Below are 16,598 nucleotides of genomic sequence, written 5' to 3'. Positions count from 1 at the left end.
TTGGGAGAAAGGCGATGGCAAACCTAGACAGCGTCTTAAAAAGCAGAGATATCACCTTGCCAACAAAGGTCCGTATAGTTATAGCCATGGTTTTCCCAGTAGTGATGTATGGAAGTGAGAGCTGGACCATAAAGAAGGCTGATCGACGAATAATTGATGCTTTTGAATTATGGTGCTGGAGGAGACTCTTGAGAGTCCCATGGACTGCAAGAAGATCAAATGTATCTATTCTTAAGGAAATCAGCCCTGAGTGCTCACTGGAAGGACAGATCATGAAGCTGAGGCTCCAATACTTTGGCCACCTCATGAGAAGAGAAGACTCCCTGGAAAAGACCCTGATGTTGGGAAAGATTGAGGGCACAAGGAGAAGGGGACGACAGAGAACGAGATGGTTGGACAGTGTTCTCGAAGCTACAAACATGAGTCTGACCAAATTGCGGGAAGCAGTGGAAGACAGGAGTGCCTGGCGTGCTCTGGTCCATGGGGTCACGAAGAGTCGGACATGACTAAACAACAACAGGGGGACGAACGAGATGACCCTTGCTGGCTCTTCCAACTCTACAATTCTCATTCTATGAAATGCAATTAATAAATAAAAATATAGAGGCCTGGAAGGTCACACACGGTTCCCCACCACTGCAGTATGTGTTGCAGCAAACCTTACAACAGCTCTGCGGGGCTGGTCAGCGCTATATCAGCATTGTGGCAGAAGGGGCTGTGGGCAAGAACAGGACACCCCAATATCTGGGCAGTTTCCCCCCGCCAGTGGACCCCCTCCCCCATTCGGAGGAAGAGCAAACAGAATAAACAGCCCCAAATATTTCCCAGTTGAAACAAATTCGCTCACACAAGAGACCAACCTAATTATAGCTGAACATTACATCACCCAGGGAAGGGAGGTCCCTGGCGCATCTTCCTTTCCCTGCCCCCTCGAGCCTTTTTGAATAAAAAAAGGAGCCCCTGCATATTGAGAGGGAGATGCAATCCCACTGTTTGATGAATCCTTTCATCTTCCAGCATAGTTGAGTTTAAAGGGCCCGGATGCGCCCTGGATTCGCCTTTCTGAGGCCAGGAGGCCAACAGCTGCAGCCTCTTGAGAGGACCAGAACAGGGGGGTGAAGACCCAGCAAAAAGGGAAATGAAAACAATAACAGCACTGCTGCTGGTTTTTCAGAGCAGAGCACAGGATCCAGCATGGAAGCTGGTTGCCTGACGTGTTGCTCCTCTTTGCAGTGGGAGAGACAGCCTCATATGAAACTTTCTGTATTGGTGGATACAGGTGATTTTGCTGGCACACTGACCTGTCAAGAAGCTGTAGGGATGCTCAGGCAACCCAGCTAGCAGGAGATAAACCAGGTGTGGTGAACCCCTGGCGTTCCCCATGTTGTTGGACTCCCAATTCCTACCAGCTCAAACCAGCACAACCAATGGCTAGGGATGATGTATTACAACAACATATGGGAAGTCACAGTGGAGGAGACACCTGGGAGAGACTAGTGGGCCCCCATAGTGGGGGCGGGGTGGGTGGGGGGTGGGAAGGAAACTACTGTAGATACATGATTTTTAAAGAATACTAAACATGAAGTTAATGTAAAAGAAGAGAAGAAAGTGGCAGTTTGGAATGAGAGAATAACACAGAAGTGCGAAAGGAGGAGAAATTACAATAAATGAGTAAAACTACCACAGTTTGAGAGCCTTTGGGTTGTTAGCCAATAAATGCAAATTCTTGTTCAGGAGCTATTTTTGGACTGGTTCATAAGAGGGACAAAATTGTGTTTGGGTTTTCTATTAATTTCCTTTTGTTCCAATTCTTTGGTAAACAGTGGGTTTTCCTGGAGGATCAGCGGGACAAAAAAATCTCTCTCTCAAACCTGTTATTATTGTTTGCTACAAAATGCTAGAAACTAGTACAAACAAAAGTGTGGTTGAGCCCTAAATTATATCCAATTAAACCCACTGAAATTAAGTTATTCATATCTATTATTTTTAGTGGGTTTACTCTGAATAGGAGAATTGCTGGACACACCCCCTAGATAAGCAAATTCTTCCCAAAATGTGGAGTGGAGTCAGAATACCTCCATAGCTAATGCTTATATTCAAAAGTGTAATCTACAATTCTGCAGGTGCAGCTTCCTGAAACACTTTAGACATACAGTTGAGAATTTCTGTCTGCTGTATCCATAAAATGTATTGTTTACAATTTCAGAATGCAGAAAGATAAAGCTTTACCTTATTATTTATATTTGGGTGCCACCATTGTAACCAGAAATTGGGGTGGGAGTGGATGGCAGTTTCATAACCCATGGCTAGATAGATTGCAGTTCTACACAGGCTCTTTCAGGGCAATATCTCTCACCTGTGACCAACAGACTTGAAAAGTTTGCAAGCAAACCAAGAGGCTCAAGGACTCTGCAAGTTAATTACAGTCAAGCAGCTTGATGCTATTAAGTTTGCACCCAGAACCTTATTCCAGAGAACTGTAAATGAATACTCCAAGTTTCTTATTATAGGAAACAATGATGCATCTTGGGGGCAGTTGTCTCCTGAAGAGCCCCCCCTTAACCTCCTGTTAATATACCATTAGCGAGTAATATTCCATTTCTATTTAAATAGAACTTTAAAAGGGAGACTAGACTAACCATTTTATCAGAGGGCAAATCCCAGTTACTACTACTGTATTATAATTTGGTAGTGGTCAGGGCAGTGCTCATTTAATCCTTCCACTGGGTGAGGAAGAATTCAAAGATAGCAAAATGCATTTGGAACTTTTTCAGATACGTTGTGAACTCCTTTCGGAATCTTCATCAGCTTTCTAAAATTATTTTTCACTTAATAATTATTAGCCACTTAATAGGCATAAGGCAAGTGGCAAGCACATCTTACCCTTCTGAAAGGTACTTCCTTATTCATTATATTTCTTCATTATTTCGTTAGTGTGGCATGGTGCCCTATCCAGTTTTGCCTCTACCATGGAGTTTGACTGCTCTCAGTAGCAAGTTTCTGGGGCACAAGAGCCCCAGATTGGTCTGTTCACTGAACCTGGAATCTGTGCAAATGAAGCGCCATTATATGTTACAAGTACCCAGCACCTTTTGATTTCTGGGTGCTATTCAACTGAATTGTATTCAGAGAAGACCCATTTATTTTAATGGGACTACTCAAGAGTATGACTAACAGTGGTTAGCAGCCCCATTAACTGTTATCATAGTGCCTGGGCTCTGCAGTTTGGTCCATGATGGAAATCAGAGACACAGCCTCAGATGCCTCTGAAGTCTTAAGACAGTACTCCATTGTTCGTATTTACATATGCAAACTTTTCTCTTTTCTTTTCTAGATTTTACCAGAGACTGATATTTTGCAACAAGGACCCTCCACCCCACATCCTGTGTTTCTGCGGAAGGGCAAGGAAATCACTTTGGCCTTGGAGGCTGGTAGCTCCCAGCCTTGCTGTTTGTCAGTGCATGGCCATACAGAGCAAGCTTCACAAGCAGAGGTAGGCAGAGAGTCCATATATCTTATAGATACATGTGTCCAGCATCGCCACTCAAACCTTGAGCCGATTCCTCGTTCCCCAAACTGAGCTGTCAACAGGAACCCAGAAACAGCTGCTTCAAATGCTCTTCCATGCCAGCTCTGCGTTTAGTTCCCCACTTACAATATTAGCTCTAAGATCAGCCCCCGTCCCATTCCAGGCAGCTACATAGCTCCACGCATCTCATTTTAGAATAGTCTTTATTGGATTCAGGGGCAGGGATTCTTTTGTGTACACTGGAATGTGTTATAGGCCCTAGCTCTTTATGTTACAGGGTTACAAAATCTTATTTAAATATCACTCTTCCCCCACCCTCCTCAATGTAATTTAAGAAAGAAAGAAAGAAAGAAATAAAGAAAGCCTCCTTTGGTGGAACTAAACTTGACTCCATTTTAAAAATCAGACAAGACAACTCTTGAACACAGCTGGATCAGTAAGATTCGTGGCTACTCCTACAGTACAGGCCTAGACCACCCACCCCCGGGGGCATTTTGGAAAGGGTCACATCAGCAATGAGGCAGCGTGGGAGAAGCTGGTGACTTCTCTTAACAGGTGGGCACAAACTGGCACATGCCCATAGCCACTTGGGAAGCCAGTGCCTGCCACCGCCTCCGCCTGCCCCAATCAATGGGCAGTTCAAGGGATTCCCAAGCAGGGAGGGCCAGAGACAGTTGCTTCTTCTTCCTCCTTTGGACAGGCAGCAGCTTCAAGAGAGTGAAGTGTCTTCAGAGAACAGTCCAGGAAGTGGACAGTCAGGAGCAGTGGGGCCAGAGGTTCCCTCACCCAGCAGGGAAAGGGGTGCCAGGGGCTGACCTCTGCTTCCTGCCAGGTTAGAGGTTGCTGGATGTCCAGGCTGGTGTCCCTTGACCAATGCTGGGATTAAGAGCCATTCACCTCCCATCAGAGTAAGGAATCGGTAACAAAAAGGGACACCTTGGGGACAGGGAAGGGGAAAGTTACTGTGAATTAAAGCACAGGAAGAGGAGGAGGAGGAGGAGTGTGCCTAAGGAGTAGGGAGGCTGGCTGAATCAGAGAAGCAAGCAGCCTCTCCCTGCCTGACTGGCTGTGACCTTGGAAATGTTGGTGGGCGAGCAAACATGTCAGTGTCCCCTGACACAGAAAGGGTTGCATCCCTCTTCCAAGAGACCACAGCCTCAAAGTCTTGCTTGCTGCTTCCCTGCAGCAACAGTTACAGGATCTCATACTTGTCCACGAGGAAGGTGGTCTCTGTGGAGAATCTCACAGGACTGTTCCCATCTACCTGGGTCACTTTGGTAACCTGCAGAGAGGAAGCCATATGGTCAGTCAAGATGAAATAGCCTGCTACTGGTCTTGGACCAAATTGCTCTTGTAGTACAGTGGTACCTTGGTTCTCGAACACCTTGGTACTCAAACAACTTGGAACCCAAACTCTGCAAACCTGGAAATAAGTGTACTGGTTTGCGAACTTTTTTCAAAAGGCGAACGTGCTCCGTTTTGAGCATTACGCTTCTGAATTGAGTGCCACACTTGTTGTTACGCTGAGGTCTGTCTGTTTTTGCTAGGTTTTGTGGCTCTTTTTTTGTGTGACTGTGTGGAACCCAGTTCAGCTACAGTTTGATTGTGTGATTGCAGTACACTGTTTATTGCTTTCATTTTATAGATCAATGGTCTCATTTGATAGTAAAATTCATGTTAAATTGCTGCTTTAGGGGTTGTTTTTAAAAGTCTGGAATGGATTAATCCATTTTGCATTACTTTCTATGGGAAAGCGTGCCTTGGTTTTGGAATGCTTTGGTTTTGGAACGGACTTCAGAAATGGATTAAGTTTGGGAACCAAGGTACCACTGCACATGCTATGAGACCAAAACAACTCTCAAGGTATGCTGAGCTGTGCCTCTCCCTTGCACACTTCACCTCCCAAAGTGAAGGAGACACTTTGAGGAAACATTATTAGCCTATAAAGGAACAAGGACAATCTACACCAATGTGTCCTTTACACACGAAGTCATGGTGCCAAATAGGACACACCTCAAGGGAAGCCCATTGCATGCAGAAGACCCGTATTCACTTCCAGTTAAAAAGCTTATGCTTCGCCACCCACGTTCCTGTCCTAGACAGTGTTTGTGTGTATGTGCAGGTACAGGGGGAAGGGTGTGGCTTGCCAGCTGTTCTGGGTGCCTTAGCACACAATTGACAGGCAGCCCCCTACCCCCTTGGGAGCTATACCACTGCCAGGAAGATCCTTTTCCCACCTCAGCATTTTCAACGTTGGAAAGGAAAGCCGATTGCTCATCACACTTGCCAGATGGAGAGCATGATTGTGGGCCATATGGAAAGCCAGGGTATTTTCCAAAATAGAAGCAGGCAGCAAACAGGACCACAGCCTCCACTCGAGGCACTTCCCAGACTCACCTGGATGTTGCAGTAGTTCTTCTTGGAGACGAAGGAGACGTGCACAGGAAAGAAGTCATTTGGCTGCCCGTTGATGCTGAACTCCAGGCTGCCGCTCTTGTTTTTGGCATCGATCACAGGCAGGCACCACTCGAGGATGTTTCTCCGGCTGTCGTGGCGATACTCGCCATCAATCTCCCCAATCACAGGAGCACCCACGTTGGACCTACAGAAGCAGCAACGAGTGACCACTCAACTCCCTTGCATCAAGGCTGACCTTGCAGCTGGTGGGTGAATTGGGGATCAGGAGGTGCAATGGGTACTCACGGCAAAGGGATGGCGATCACCACGTCATTTAACTCCAGGTTCTCCTCTTGCAGCTCATACTCAATGTTGACATCACAGCCACTCCCGCTCTCTGATGGCCAGCAGTTAACTAAGACACAAAAAGCACCCCTGCTCATCACATGACCTTCTGCCAGCAGCAATGGGCTCTCCTGAACAGGGACAGGAGGAATGTCTACTGAACCAAGGGAGCTGTGCCTGGTTCTAGGCTAATGGGAGTGTTATGTCCATCAGCCCCTCCTCAACGCCCAACCAGATGTGCTCACACTTACTTGTCAGTGGAATGAATGACTCCTCTGTGGTCTGCAGTCGCCACTTCAGGACTCCCACATCACTATTTATGGGGAAAGACTTCTCTGGGTTCTTCAGGCCAATCAAGGACTCTGTCGTAAAAAGCTTCTTGTCAACATTGGGGTGAGTCTGAAAAGAAAAAACTGGTAAGATTCATCTGTAGATCCAAAAATTAACCGTGCCATGCTCCAAATTCTGTAAGACTTTCACTAGATTAGCACACTAGCCTGCCACTCAAATCTAGAAAGCATTGCCCATGCACAGCATAGGCAGGCTGGGAAGCTCCTTAAGCAAGAATAGTGAATCATTCGTAGCCAAAGCCTACCATAAGAATATACAATTTTTTTCTGTATTGTCACCATTGTTTACCTCAGTTCCTCAGACTCCCATCCTGTGAAAGTTAGTTGGGGCACAGAGATTTACCCAATATATTCCACTGTGAAGGCTGGTACATAGAATTAATTCAGCTTCTTTGGTAACTCCCTTCTCTTCAACACACATTTGACTCCCTTGTCAACCAAAGGTTTAGCCACCTTCCTAGCCAGTCTCTAATACTAACATTACTCAAGATTTTTTAATTGTTGGTTTCTATGTTTTCAGAAATTTGCTCTTGCACTCTCAGTGTCTAGTTCTACCCCTGCCCTGTTTAACCCATCACACATGTTTTTGACTTAAATCTTCAGCCCTATTCCAAACCTAATGCTCTTTAGCTCCTACTGGCTTTATACTCGCCATCAAATTCTCCCCTCAAAGACAGACCTTGGAGTACTGCTAACATCAGAATCAAGTGCAGCAGAACTCTAAATAAGGATGCCCTCCACCCCACCCATGGAGCTCAATTAATCCCCACAACTTGTATCACGGACAGCACCTTTCCACCTGCACAGGCGGCAGTAGGAGCAGCAAGGCCAGCCATACCTGGAGCTGCACCCCTTTCTTGTCCTCGTTCTCAACGTGGATGCGAATCCGGGAAAACTTTTCATCCAGGATCCGCAGCATGATCATGCCGTGGAGCTCCATGTTCTGCAGCCCTCCATCCCGGCCGCAGGTGAGTGAGATCTTCTCCTCTATTTTCATGTGCACACTAGAGAAGAGAAAGCCTGAATCACCCCCATGCATTGCTCTGCACTGCCTTTCCTTTGGCAAAAGTAGGCGGGCCCAAACAGGATGTGGAGGTTTTGCTCCCACTGGAATGGCCCTCCTTCCAAGAGTGAATCTCCCCAGGCTTTGCTAGACTAGATGAGCTGCTTGCATTTCCCATCCTTTAACCTGTTCCCCTCTCCAACCCCAACATCATTCCCTCCAATCCCTGTGGCTCAGGGTAGTGACTGGATCAACCCCCCCTCCCCCACACCGTGTTATGTGCAGGACTTATACCTCAAAGAGATATCTCTCACTCCTCATTGGGACACACTCTGGGCACCTGCCCCAAATTCTGTCAACTCCCAAGAAAGCCACCCCCCAAAAGGAAGGTTAAGGTTGATGATACCAGGTGGTCTAGGAAACCACTCTGAATCCCAGCCACAGTTTCACTGTCTTCTTCCACTGCAGAACACAAAAACCTACCTTTCCATGTTGATGGGTGGAGCTAGAACAGTGGCTGCTTCTGAGGATCGCTTGCCAACCAAAGTGACAATGTTTTCTCCTTCAGAATTTAGCTTGTCCACAAAATTGTCCACTTCCTTCCCTTTTGCGCCAAGCTTGAGTGCCTTGTTTGAACCAGATGGCCTAAGAAACAAAAAGCAGTGCAGAAGTTTTTGAGGCATCCTTTCTCCAAAGAAAGAACCCAGAGAGTGTCTGAGATTCATAGTGGCAGTGCTGCTACAGCCTTCCCCTTATCCTCATGCTCTAAAGTTGCCCTCTCAGGAAGGAAACACACACGGATCTTATGTACAGTATAGCCACCAGAGAGCAAACATGTCATTCAGCTACTTGGGAGACACCAAAGCAGCCCTCCACAAGAACAGTTGAAGAAACCCAGAGGATCCAGATTGGAGCACCATCGACAGTCTCAAAAAGACCCAGAACTCTCCCACTTATGAAGGTGGCCACTCATGGCAACAAGAGGTCCACAAGCCCTCACCTGCTTCTTGCCCAACCTTTATACCTGGTAGGTGCTGGAGTCACTTTTGGTCGCTCCGTCTCAATGATGGTTTCGGTAATCATGGCAGCTGTGCTGCCTCCTGACATGGCAGAGCTTCCAAAACCACCAAACCCTGGTGCTTTGGTGCCCCGGCGCTCAGCATCCCTTCGAGCTTGCTGCAGTTCCTTGGCTTTCCGACGCATCTCTGCCTTGGCCTCCCGCTCCTGAGTCTATATATACAAATGAGAAGAAGAGGACAAGAAAGGAATTGATGGCCTGGACCAAATGCACCAGAGTACTGGGCCTGGAGGCCACAGAAAGCTTTTGGCCTACCTCACGGACAGCTCTGAAGACTTTCTCCTCATGAGAGTCCATCTCAGTAAAAGTGCGGATCTGGGCCAGGTTGACGTTTTCCCGGTAGCCAAGGGCAACAATCTCATCAAAGGCAAATATCAGATCAAAGCAGTGCTCAGAGATCTCAGTCTCCTCCAGGGCTCGACAGTATTCTGGGATCTGGAAGGAGTCGGGAAAAATGGCATTCTAATGAGGCAAGGCAACCGTGGCCAAAACCCACTCCACACATCTTCCTAGACTTGCAAAGTTCCCAAAGCCTCTACACCTTTAGCTGAACCTCATTGGTCCAGGAGCCTGTTTCAAGGGCAAACATTCTCCCAGCTAGCACCCCACACTTATCCTAATGTGATCAGGTGGATCAGCTCTTCACTTTCCAATTCCAGTATCAAATAAGTAAACACAGCAATGCAACCCAAGGAAAAAGCAAGCTCCATAGGACAGCTGCTCCATGTGCAAACCCTCCCTCCCCCTGGGTATTTTGCAAGCCAGGCAGCTTAAAGCAAGATCCTCACCACTCTAGAGAAAAGCCGGAGAGTTTCAAGGTCCTCCAGGATGTTGCTGTTTTTTGTGGTGATCAGGACCATGTAGAGTTTCTCCATGGGCTGGTAGACGTAGCGGACGCTCTCTGTCTCTACGAATGTGTGCTGCTTCCCTGTGTTCATGAGCTTGGGGAAGGCTGCCAGCAGCCCCTCAATGCGGGTCCGTGTCATCTCTACAAACTGGCGTGAGACGATCGCCTTTCCGGCTTTCGTACAGACGGCAGCTGCCAAGAGCACCTGTGGAGACAAGAGCTTTTGTCAGCCTCATAACTACATAGAAGAAATAAGAGCCTTTCAGTTGAATCAGTGGTCAGCCAAATACCTATGTGAAGACTGGAACAGGGCCTTGTGATTAGGGCTGGGCGGTATATCAATATATCATGCAACAGTGGTTTGAAGTCCACATCGTGATGTTGTTTTCATAATTTTTGACCTGGCAATATATCACGAATCATGATGTGTGTGTGTGTGTACTTTGCAAAAATCACAATGTGGGAAAAACCATGAAGTCAGCCAAAGCTACTCTCGATTCCTGCAGTCCCCGTTAACTCTGCCAGCTCAGCTCTTGCCGGCAAAAATCATGATGCAGGAAAAACTGTGAAGCCAGCAAATGCTGCTACATAGTAATTCCATCCTTATTTCATACATGATAGATCGGTATATCGTGATGCTTAGCTGGTGATATACCGTGATGTTGAAAACTAGGTATTACTCAGCCCTACTGACAACTGGTAAGCAGATGGAGGTAATACACAGGAACTGTGCCTAATAGCCATCCTTCCTTTCCTGCCTTATGAGTAAGGGGCAAAGGTTCACACAAAGCCTGTCACCTTCTTCCTATAACTCAAGGAGGCCTCTGCCTGAACTTTGGTGCTGAAGAGCCACGTTTAATTCACTGCCACAACATAGCTTTGGTCAGACCAATATCACTCAGCCTAACCAACCTCAGAAAGCTGTTGTGTGAAGAGCCACCATTGTGCTGAATTATAACATCTCAAAAGTCAAAGGTTTGTCTTAAGGAGATCCAAATCAGCTGGCCTGTGAAAACCATGGCATAAAGTTAAAAAATCTGAAATTGCCAAGGATTTGCAAATCATGCCCAAATAACTCACAATTAAAAATATATATGTAAATTTAGCAGGCAATGCAATAATCCATCTGCTTGACTTAAATGGAGAAATTTTCTATATTATCCAATCCAAAATTCACTGTAGAGCTGACAGAAGCCAAATTTCAACTTGCCCCAACCTTTTGTTCTAAACTAGTTTTGCAACATGATTTGCACAAAAAAAGAACCCTGCTGCTTCATCCTTGGCCCAGCTGACGTTTTCCACAAATACTCCGCAACTCCTGGCGTTTGACACAGGCTTTTGCAAACCGTGAAACATTTTGACACCAGCAAACTCACTGGTGGCTGTTTTTACCCTCCTCTCTCCCCAAGTCTAATTTCCCTACCAGTGGAAAACCTGGTGGTTTTTTGTGTGGAGCAAGTGAAAAGTGCAGTTGCAAGATTTCTGTGCCTACCAGTTGCAGGTCGCCTTTCTCAGTCCCAGCTTGTAAGTACTATCATCGCGACAGCCTCAAGGCTGCCTCTTGTGACACGTTACCTTCCACCTGCAGCCACGGGCTCACGGAGGGAGGTGTTTGGGTGGCGCAGGCGGAGGCCCTTGAAAAGCAGGCAGGCTCCGGAGGGGCTTCCACAGGCCCTCCTCCACCTTCGGCCTCGGAAAGACGCCCCCTTCGCCCCGGGAAGCAGCGCTTCGCCCGCGGTGTCTTGGGAGGCGGCCAGGCAGCTGGCAACGGACGACTGAGGAGCACCCAGGGCAGAGTGCCCGCTGCTCACAAGGGTGGCCGGAGAAGGAGGAGCCCCATGGAGGCCAACGGGATCGAGCAGGCCCCGCCGACACCCCCCTCCTCCCCCAGTGGCAGCCGCTGACCGCGGAGGGCAGCGGTAGGCCCCGGCCGGACACTCACCATGGCGAAGGTGACGGCGAAGATGGCAGCAGCAGCAGCGGCGGCAGCGTCTCCGTTTCTTTCTCTCCCCTCCGGGCCCGAGCGCCTCTCCGCTCCTTCTGCCTGCCACACAAGATGGCGGCCCCGAGCCACGTCTCCCAGGCGGAAGCGGCGGCGTCACGCACGCAGAGGGCACGCCGCCACGCCCCTCGCCGCAACGAGTGTCCGCCAGGCCCCGCCCACCCGAGCCCATTCGCCGGTGGCAGCGCCGCCGCCGGCCTCCCTGCCAGTAGGGGCCGCTGCAGCCCCTCGCTCGCTCCTTGGTCACTCTAGCGGGAGGAAGGCGAGTTCTCGCGAGGGCCTCGTCTCCCGTCTCCCTGGAGACGGGGCCGCTTAGGCCTCGCTCGCTCGCGGGGAAAACTTGGTCCTATTTGGCGATATGGCGGGTGCGCCGCCGCCTCCCGCAGCGCCGCCTGAGGCCGGCCTACAGGTGAGGGAGGGAGGGCCTTTCGCGGCCTGGGTGGGTGGGTGCTCAGGGCGATCCGGCTCACGTCCCGTTTCTCTCCCCATCTCGTAGACGCGGATCGTGGAGAACCAGCCTTACGATGAGAGCCTGGACGTCAACGAGACGGAGGACGTGGCCAGCATCTACGCGCCCAGTCCTCCGCAGGCAGGTATGGGGGGCTGGGACAACGGGGGTAGCGCACACGGTCGGGGGGGCGCCCCCTCCGCCTCTGACTCGGCCCTTCTCTCCTGTCACCGTCTCAGGCCCTCGCCGCGTCCGCTCCCAGCACAAGAGCCTGGCCGAAAACAGCAGCGAGGAGGACGACGAGGAGATACTCAAGGTACCCACTGAACAGCAGCCTCCACCCCCACGCCCCCGTTTCTTGCCTGGAGGGTCAAGGAAGTAGTGGGCTGGGGTCGTGGTGGTGATGGGGCCGCTTGAGGGCCGAGTTGGCTCCCACTCCTTTGCTTTCTCCTCTCCCCCAGGAGAAGAAGGCCTCCCAACTGGCCTCCCAGCCTCGTTTCAGTGGGAACGAGGTAGAAGACGAGGATGACGACTCTTCAGAAACTGATTCTGATGACGATGACGATGATGAAGAGCACGGCGCTCCTCTGGAGGGGTATTTGCCATGTGGGGAGGGGGAAGTTGGCTAGGAAGGGCATGTGCTTGGCTGCCAATATATTTGCTACTTGTTAGTAAGCTTACATGCAATCATGCCCTTGTTTCCAATAGGCATGGTGTGTGCCAGCCTTGAAGGCTAGACTGCCCAGGAACATGCTTTCCTAAGTCAGTTGATTTTGGTGGGGCAAGGGATGCCTAACTCCGCCAAGAATCCAGTGAGCAAAAACAAGTCCTGGAGCCTTCCTTGGCCTTCAGCCTCTTTCACCCACACACTCCCGGCATAGGCCAGTTGGAAAGTTGAGAAGGTTCCTGTGTGATAGCAAAGACAGTTCTTTCAAGCATTGAAGTCACACCTTTTAAGTGAGGCTTTGCTGGCTTCCAAAGGTCCCCATATACTGACATTTGGGTAGGATAGCAGTCCATAATATTGGGTTGGGGAACCTCTGGATCTCCAGATGATGCTGAACTACAACGCCCATTATACTTGACCATTAACCACACTGGCAGCTGGGGCTGATTGGAATTAGAGTCCGGCATCCTCTGAAAGGCCACCGATATCCCACCTGTTCTGTAATATAGCCAGGGGCGCCGACTTATAAAAAATATTGGGGGGCGGGGGCCCATACCAACTTATAAAAAATATTGGGGACCCAAGACCTCCAAACTGCTGCTGCTGGGGGAACGAAAGGGGCGAGCCCTGGGCTGCCCCGACCTTAAGTGAACCTGTGAGGGCCCGCCCTTTGCGGCAGCCGATTGGCTGCCGCCGTGGGCGGTGAATATTAATGAGCTAGGGGGAATCCCCGCTTCTCCCGGGGCTGACGCCAGCCCCCCCCCCCCCGCAAGATTGTTGATGGGTCGAGAGCCCGCAACCCCACCCCCTCTCTAGATCAGGAGTGGCTTTGTTTTAACTCATTACTGAATGTATTTTAAAAGGTAACTATCGTCAAACAAGGAAAATAAAAAATAGCAACATAATTTTGTGATTTTACAAAGCATAATATAACTAATAATTTTCTTAAATTATTGGGGGGGGCAGAGCTCCCCCAAACGAATTTTTGAGGGGGCTTGGGCCCCCTCAGGCCCCATGGAGTCGGCGCCTATGAATATAGCAGCCAGGTAGAAGATAGTTGAATGTCCAAGCAGATCACGTGTCCCAGGAATATAGTGGCTTAGCTAGACCAGTCAGTCTGTTTGCTGTTTTTGGCAGCCCCCACCCCTACTAAACTTTGTGCTACATTAAATGTGTATCTGTATGCAACTTAAAAAATGGAGTGTGAGAATAATGCAGTTGCTGAGATTGCAGCAGGTGTGGAAGAATGTAAACCTTCCCCAATGTGGTCTTTTGGAAGGTGCTATTTGCTTCAGGAGGAAATATATTTCGCCTGTAGGGGTGGCAGTCTTGTTTAAGGGTGGTGGGGTGGATGGGGGAGAGTGAGAATGTAAGCTGGCTTTTCTTTGTCTCTCCTTGGAGTCAGACTCTCCCTCACGCTGCATTTGAACACATCCTATTTCCATTGCCTCCTGCCCAGCCTCATCACTGACTCTTTCCCCAGGGCATACAACTCAGCAGATTATGACTACCTGCCAGTCTCCCTGGAGATCAAGGAGCTTTTCCAGTACATCCGGAGGTAAGTTGTAATGTGGATCTTGGCTGCATTGTGGGCAGGCATGTCTCTTTTCAGGCTTCTGCTCACGGTGTCTGCTCCTCAGGTATTCTTCACAAATGATTGACCTGGAGCACAAGCTGAAACCTTTCATTCCAGACTTCATTCCAGCTGTTGGGGACATTGATGCATTCTTAAAGGTATTACATTCATTCTGACACTCCTTTACATGCACTTGGCTGAGAACTGCCACGCAGGACTCTTTCCCTGCGATGTCCATAGAGAACTGTCGCCTCTCTATGGAGGTGCAACAGGGCAGCACTGTCAATGCTTTGTCTCCATACCCACATTCAACAGTGCTGAAAGGTTAGCTGCTTTGCAGAATCCTTGTAGATAAGTGGGAAGAATTTTTGTTGCCCTCAAGTGATGCTTATGGCTTTCCCACTGAGCATCTGCTTGGCCACTGAGAGGACCAAATGATGAACTAGAGGGGCCTTTGGTGTGACAGGGCAGCAAAGGTTTCTTTCAGATCCTTGGCTTTCTTAGCAGGCAGGGCCACATTTTGTTTGCTATAGTGATTGAGCATTCCCAGCAGAAACTCTCTTGACTGGTCTTGTACCTGGGTGTGTACATGAAGAATATAATAATGGAAACTCTCACGTGCAAAGGACACCCTGGCTTGTTTCTCATAGGTTCCACGCCCTGATGGGAAGCCAGATAATCTTGGATTGCTGGTGCTGGATGAGCCATCGACTAAGCAGTCCGACCCCACTGTTCTCTCCCTCTGGTTAACGGAAAACTCTAAGCAGCACAATGTGGCCGTAAGTGAGGGACAGGGTGGGGGGTGAAGCGACTCCTCTTGGATGCAAGGCAGCCCTTGGCTCTGATGAGGAGGCACATTGGGGCATGTTATGGTCTCTGTTTCCAACAGCAGATTAAAGTGAAGAGCCTGGAGAATGCTGAGAAGAATCCCAAAGCCATTGAGAGCTGGATTGAGAGCATCAGTGAGCTGCATCGCTGCAAGCCCCCAGCTACAGTCCACTATGCTAGGTGGGCGTCTTTGAGGGAGGGATGAGTACAAGGGCAAGGGCAAGGCCTGCCAGCACTCAGCCCCACCTTTGCTATGTGCTGGGGGTGGAGGAAGAAAGCCACTCTGCAAATGCACCCTCTGGGTGGAGGAACCATGGCCATTTTAAGCTGCTCTCTGGTATTTCCTCCTTGTAGGCCCATGCCTGATATAGACACGCTGATGCAGGAGTGGTCCCCTGAGTTTGAAGAGCTGCTGGGAAAGGTAGTGTCTGCCAACTGTCCCCCTCTCCAACTTCTAGTTTTGGCCTGGCCTAAGAGAGGGGGATTTTCAGCAGGAGGGAGAAGCTTGTGGGCCTCTAAAGAGATTCAATGCAGGGAAAGAGAGTACTGAGCTAACCTTTCCCTCTCTGTTTTTCAGGTGAGCCTTCCCACTGCAGATATTAACTGCAGCCTGGCAGAATACACAGACATGATATGTGGTGAGTGCCCTTTTGCTGATGTGGTGCTCACCTATGCCAAGCCTTTTAGGGGTAGAGATCTGCTCCAGTCAGTGTTGGACTTGGCCTCTTCTCAAAATGCCCCTCAGCTATGCACCACCCAGCAAGTGTCTCCTTGCTTGTTGGAATCAGACTAAATAGCCATTATTTTTTCTCTTCAGCTATTCTGGACATTCCTGTCTACAAAGGCCATATCCAGTCCCTGCACACCCTTTTCTCCCTCTACTCAGAATTCAAAAATTCACAGGTAGGAGACACAAGGATCTGAAGAGCAGCAGCTCTGGTCTGATGTCCATGTGCATGTGCATGTGGGGGCACTGCTGAATGGATTGCTCCCTGAGTCTTTTCCCCAGCCTCACCTGGAGCGGCCTTGCCCTAGAGCTGCCTAAAATGATGGTGTTCTCCCTGCCCCCTTCTCTCTCCTGCAGCATTTCAAGGCTCTGGCTGAGGGCAAGAAGGTTGCAAGCCCTCCCTCCAATCCCCCATCACAGGCTGGCGAGACAGACATCCTGAGCTTTACCTGAGACGTCTACCTTCCCGCCCCAGGTGGGACCTGTTCCAGAGAAGTGCCAGCCTGTGATGCTGCAGGGCCTGAGGCCTTCTTGTTTGGGCAACTGCTATTCAGGCTTCCAGTGGACCTAATGGAGCACAGTCAGGATCTGGCTCAAGGGCCCCTGACCACTCAGAAAGCCACCAGCATCTCATCTACCTTTCTTTGTACAGCTTCTGTGAGAATTTGCCTTATTAAAGTTTTGCTCATAGTGCTACTTTGTCCTTGAAGGAGTTTCACAGCTGTGGAGGGTAGGCTGGGGCTGCAGCCTGAGTTGTGGATGGACTCAGAACAATTTCAGAGTACTGTGGCTATTTGGGGC

The 16,598-nt window shown here is 49.4% G+C and overlaps 2 protein-coding genes across 3 annotated transcripts; one reads left to right on the top strand and one right to left on the bottom strand.

The window, feature by feature from the left end:
- Positions 1–3,715: 3,715 nt before the first annotated feature.
- On the bottom strand, positions 3,716–11,710 carry ARCN1 (archain 1). Its single transcript, XM_083713629.1, has 10 exons — positions 11,492–11,710; positions 9,491–9,754; positions 8,958–9,137; positions 8,649–8,854; positions 8,108–8,269; positions 7,460–7,625; positions 6,523–6,670; positions 6,233–6,341; positions 5,927–6,131; positions 3,716–4,811 (listed from the first exon to the last, which is right to left on the bottom strand). Exons 1-10 carry the CDS (start codon positions 11,492–11,494, stop codon positions 4,722–4,724), a joined length of 1,533 nt encoding a protein of 510 aa, XP_083569755.1. The 5' UTR covers positions 11,495–11,710; the 3' UTR covers positions 3,716–4,721.
- A 91-nt stretch (positions 11,711–11,801) lies between these two features.
- On the top strand, positions 11,802–16,490 carry IFT46 (intraflagellar transport 46). 2 transcript variants are annotated; one of them, XM_083713770.1, is made up of 12 exons: positions 11,802–11,960; positions 12,048–12,144; positions 12,239–12,315; positions 12,461–12,594; positions 14,150–14,224; positions 14,307–14,400; positions 14,893–15,021; positions 15,132–15,250; positions 15,425–15,491; positions 15,648–15,708; positions 15,888–15,973; positions 16,155–16,490. In XM_083713770.1, exons 1-12 carry the CDS (start codon positions 11,910–11,912, stop codon positions 16,248–16,250), a joined length of 1,086 nt encoding a protein of 361 aa, XP_083569896.1. In that variant the 5' UTR covers positions 11,802–11,909; the 3' UTR covers positions 16,251–16,490. The 2 variants fall into 2 exon arrangements, with proteins under 2 accessions (XP_083569896.1, XP_083569895.1); XM_083713769.1 differs by having other exon boundaries at positions 11,806–11,960; positions 15,129–15,250.
- Positions 16,491–16,598: the final 108 nt, after the last annotated feature.

Source organism: Podarcis gaigeae (genome assembly GCF_964106915.1).
Source record: "Podarcis gaigeae genome assembly, chromosome: 15".
Classification (NCBI taxonomy): Eukaryota; Metazoa; Chordata; class Lepidosauria; order Squamata; family Lacertidae; genus Podarcis; species Podarcis gaigeae.
The sequence above is the reverse complement of the archived record's forward strand: the minus strand, read 5'-3'. Positions and strand labels throughout refer to the sequence as shown.

Coding starts and splice junctions, on each gene's coding strand:
- ARCN1 (XM_083713629.1), bottom strand. Junction 8,855..8,957: donor TCTTCAGAGCTGTCCGTGAG/GTAGGCCAAAAG, acceptor TTGTATATATAG/ACTCAGGAGCGGGAGGCCAA. Junction 7,626..8,107: donor CCACCCATCAACATGGAAAG/GTAGGTTTTTGT, acceptor TCTCTTCTCTAG/TGTGCACATGAAAATAGAGG.
- IFT46 (XM_083713769.1), top strand. CDS start 11,910: ATGGCGGGTGCGCCGCCGCCTCCCGCAGCGCCGCCTGAGGCCGGCCTA. Junction 11,961..12,047: donor CGCCTGAGGCCGGCCTACAG/GTGAGGGAGGGA, acceptor CCCATCTCGTAG/ACGCGGATCGTGGAGAACCA. Junction 12,316..12,460: donor ACGACGAGGAGATACTCAAG/GTACCCACTGAA, acceptor CCTCTCCCCCAG/GAGAAGAAGGCCTCCCAACT.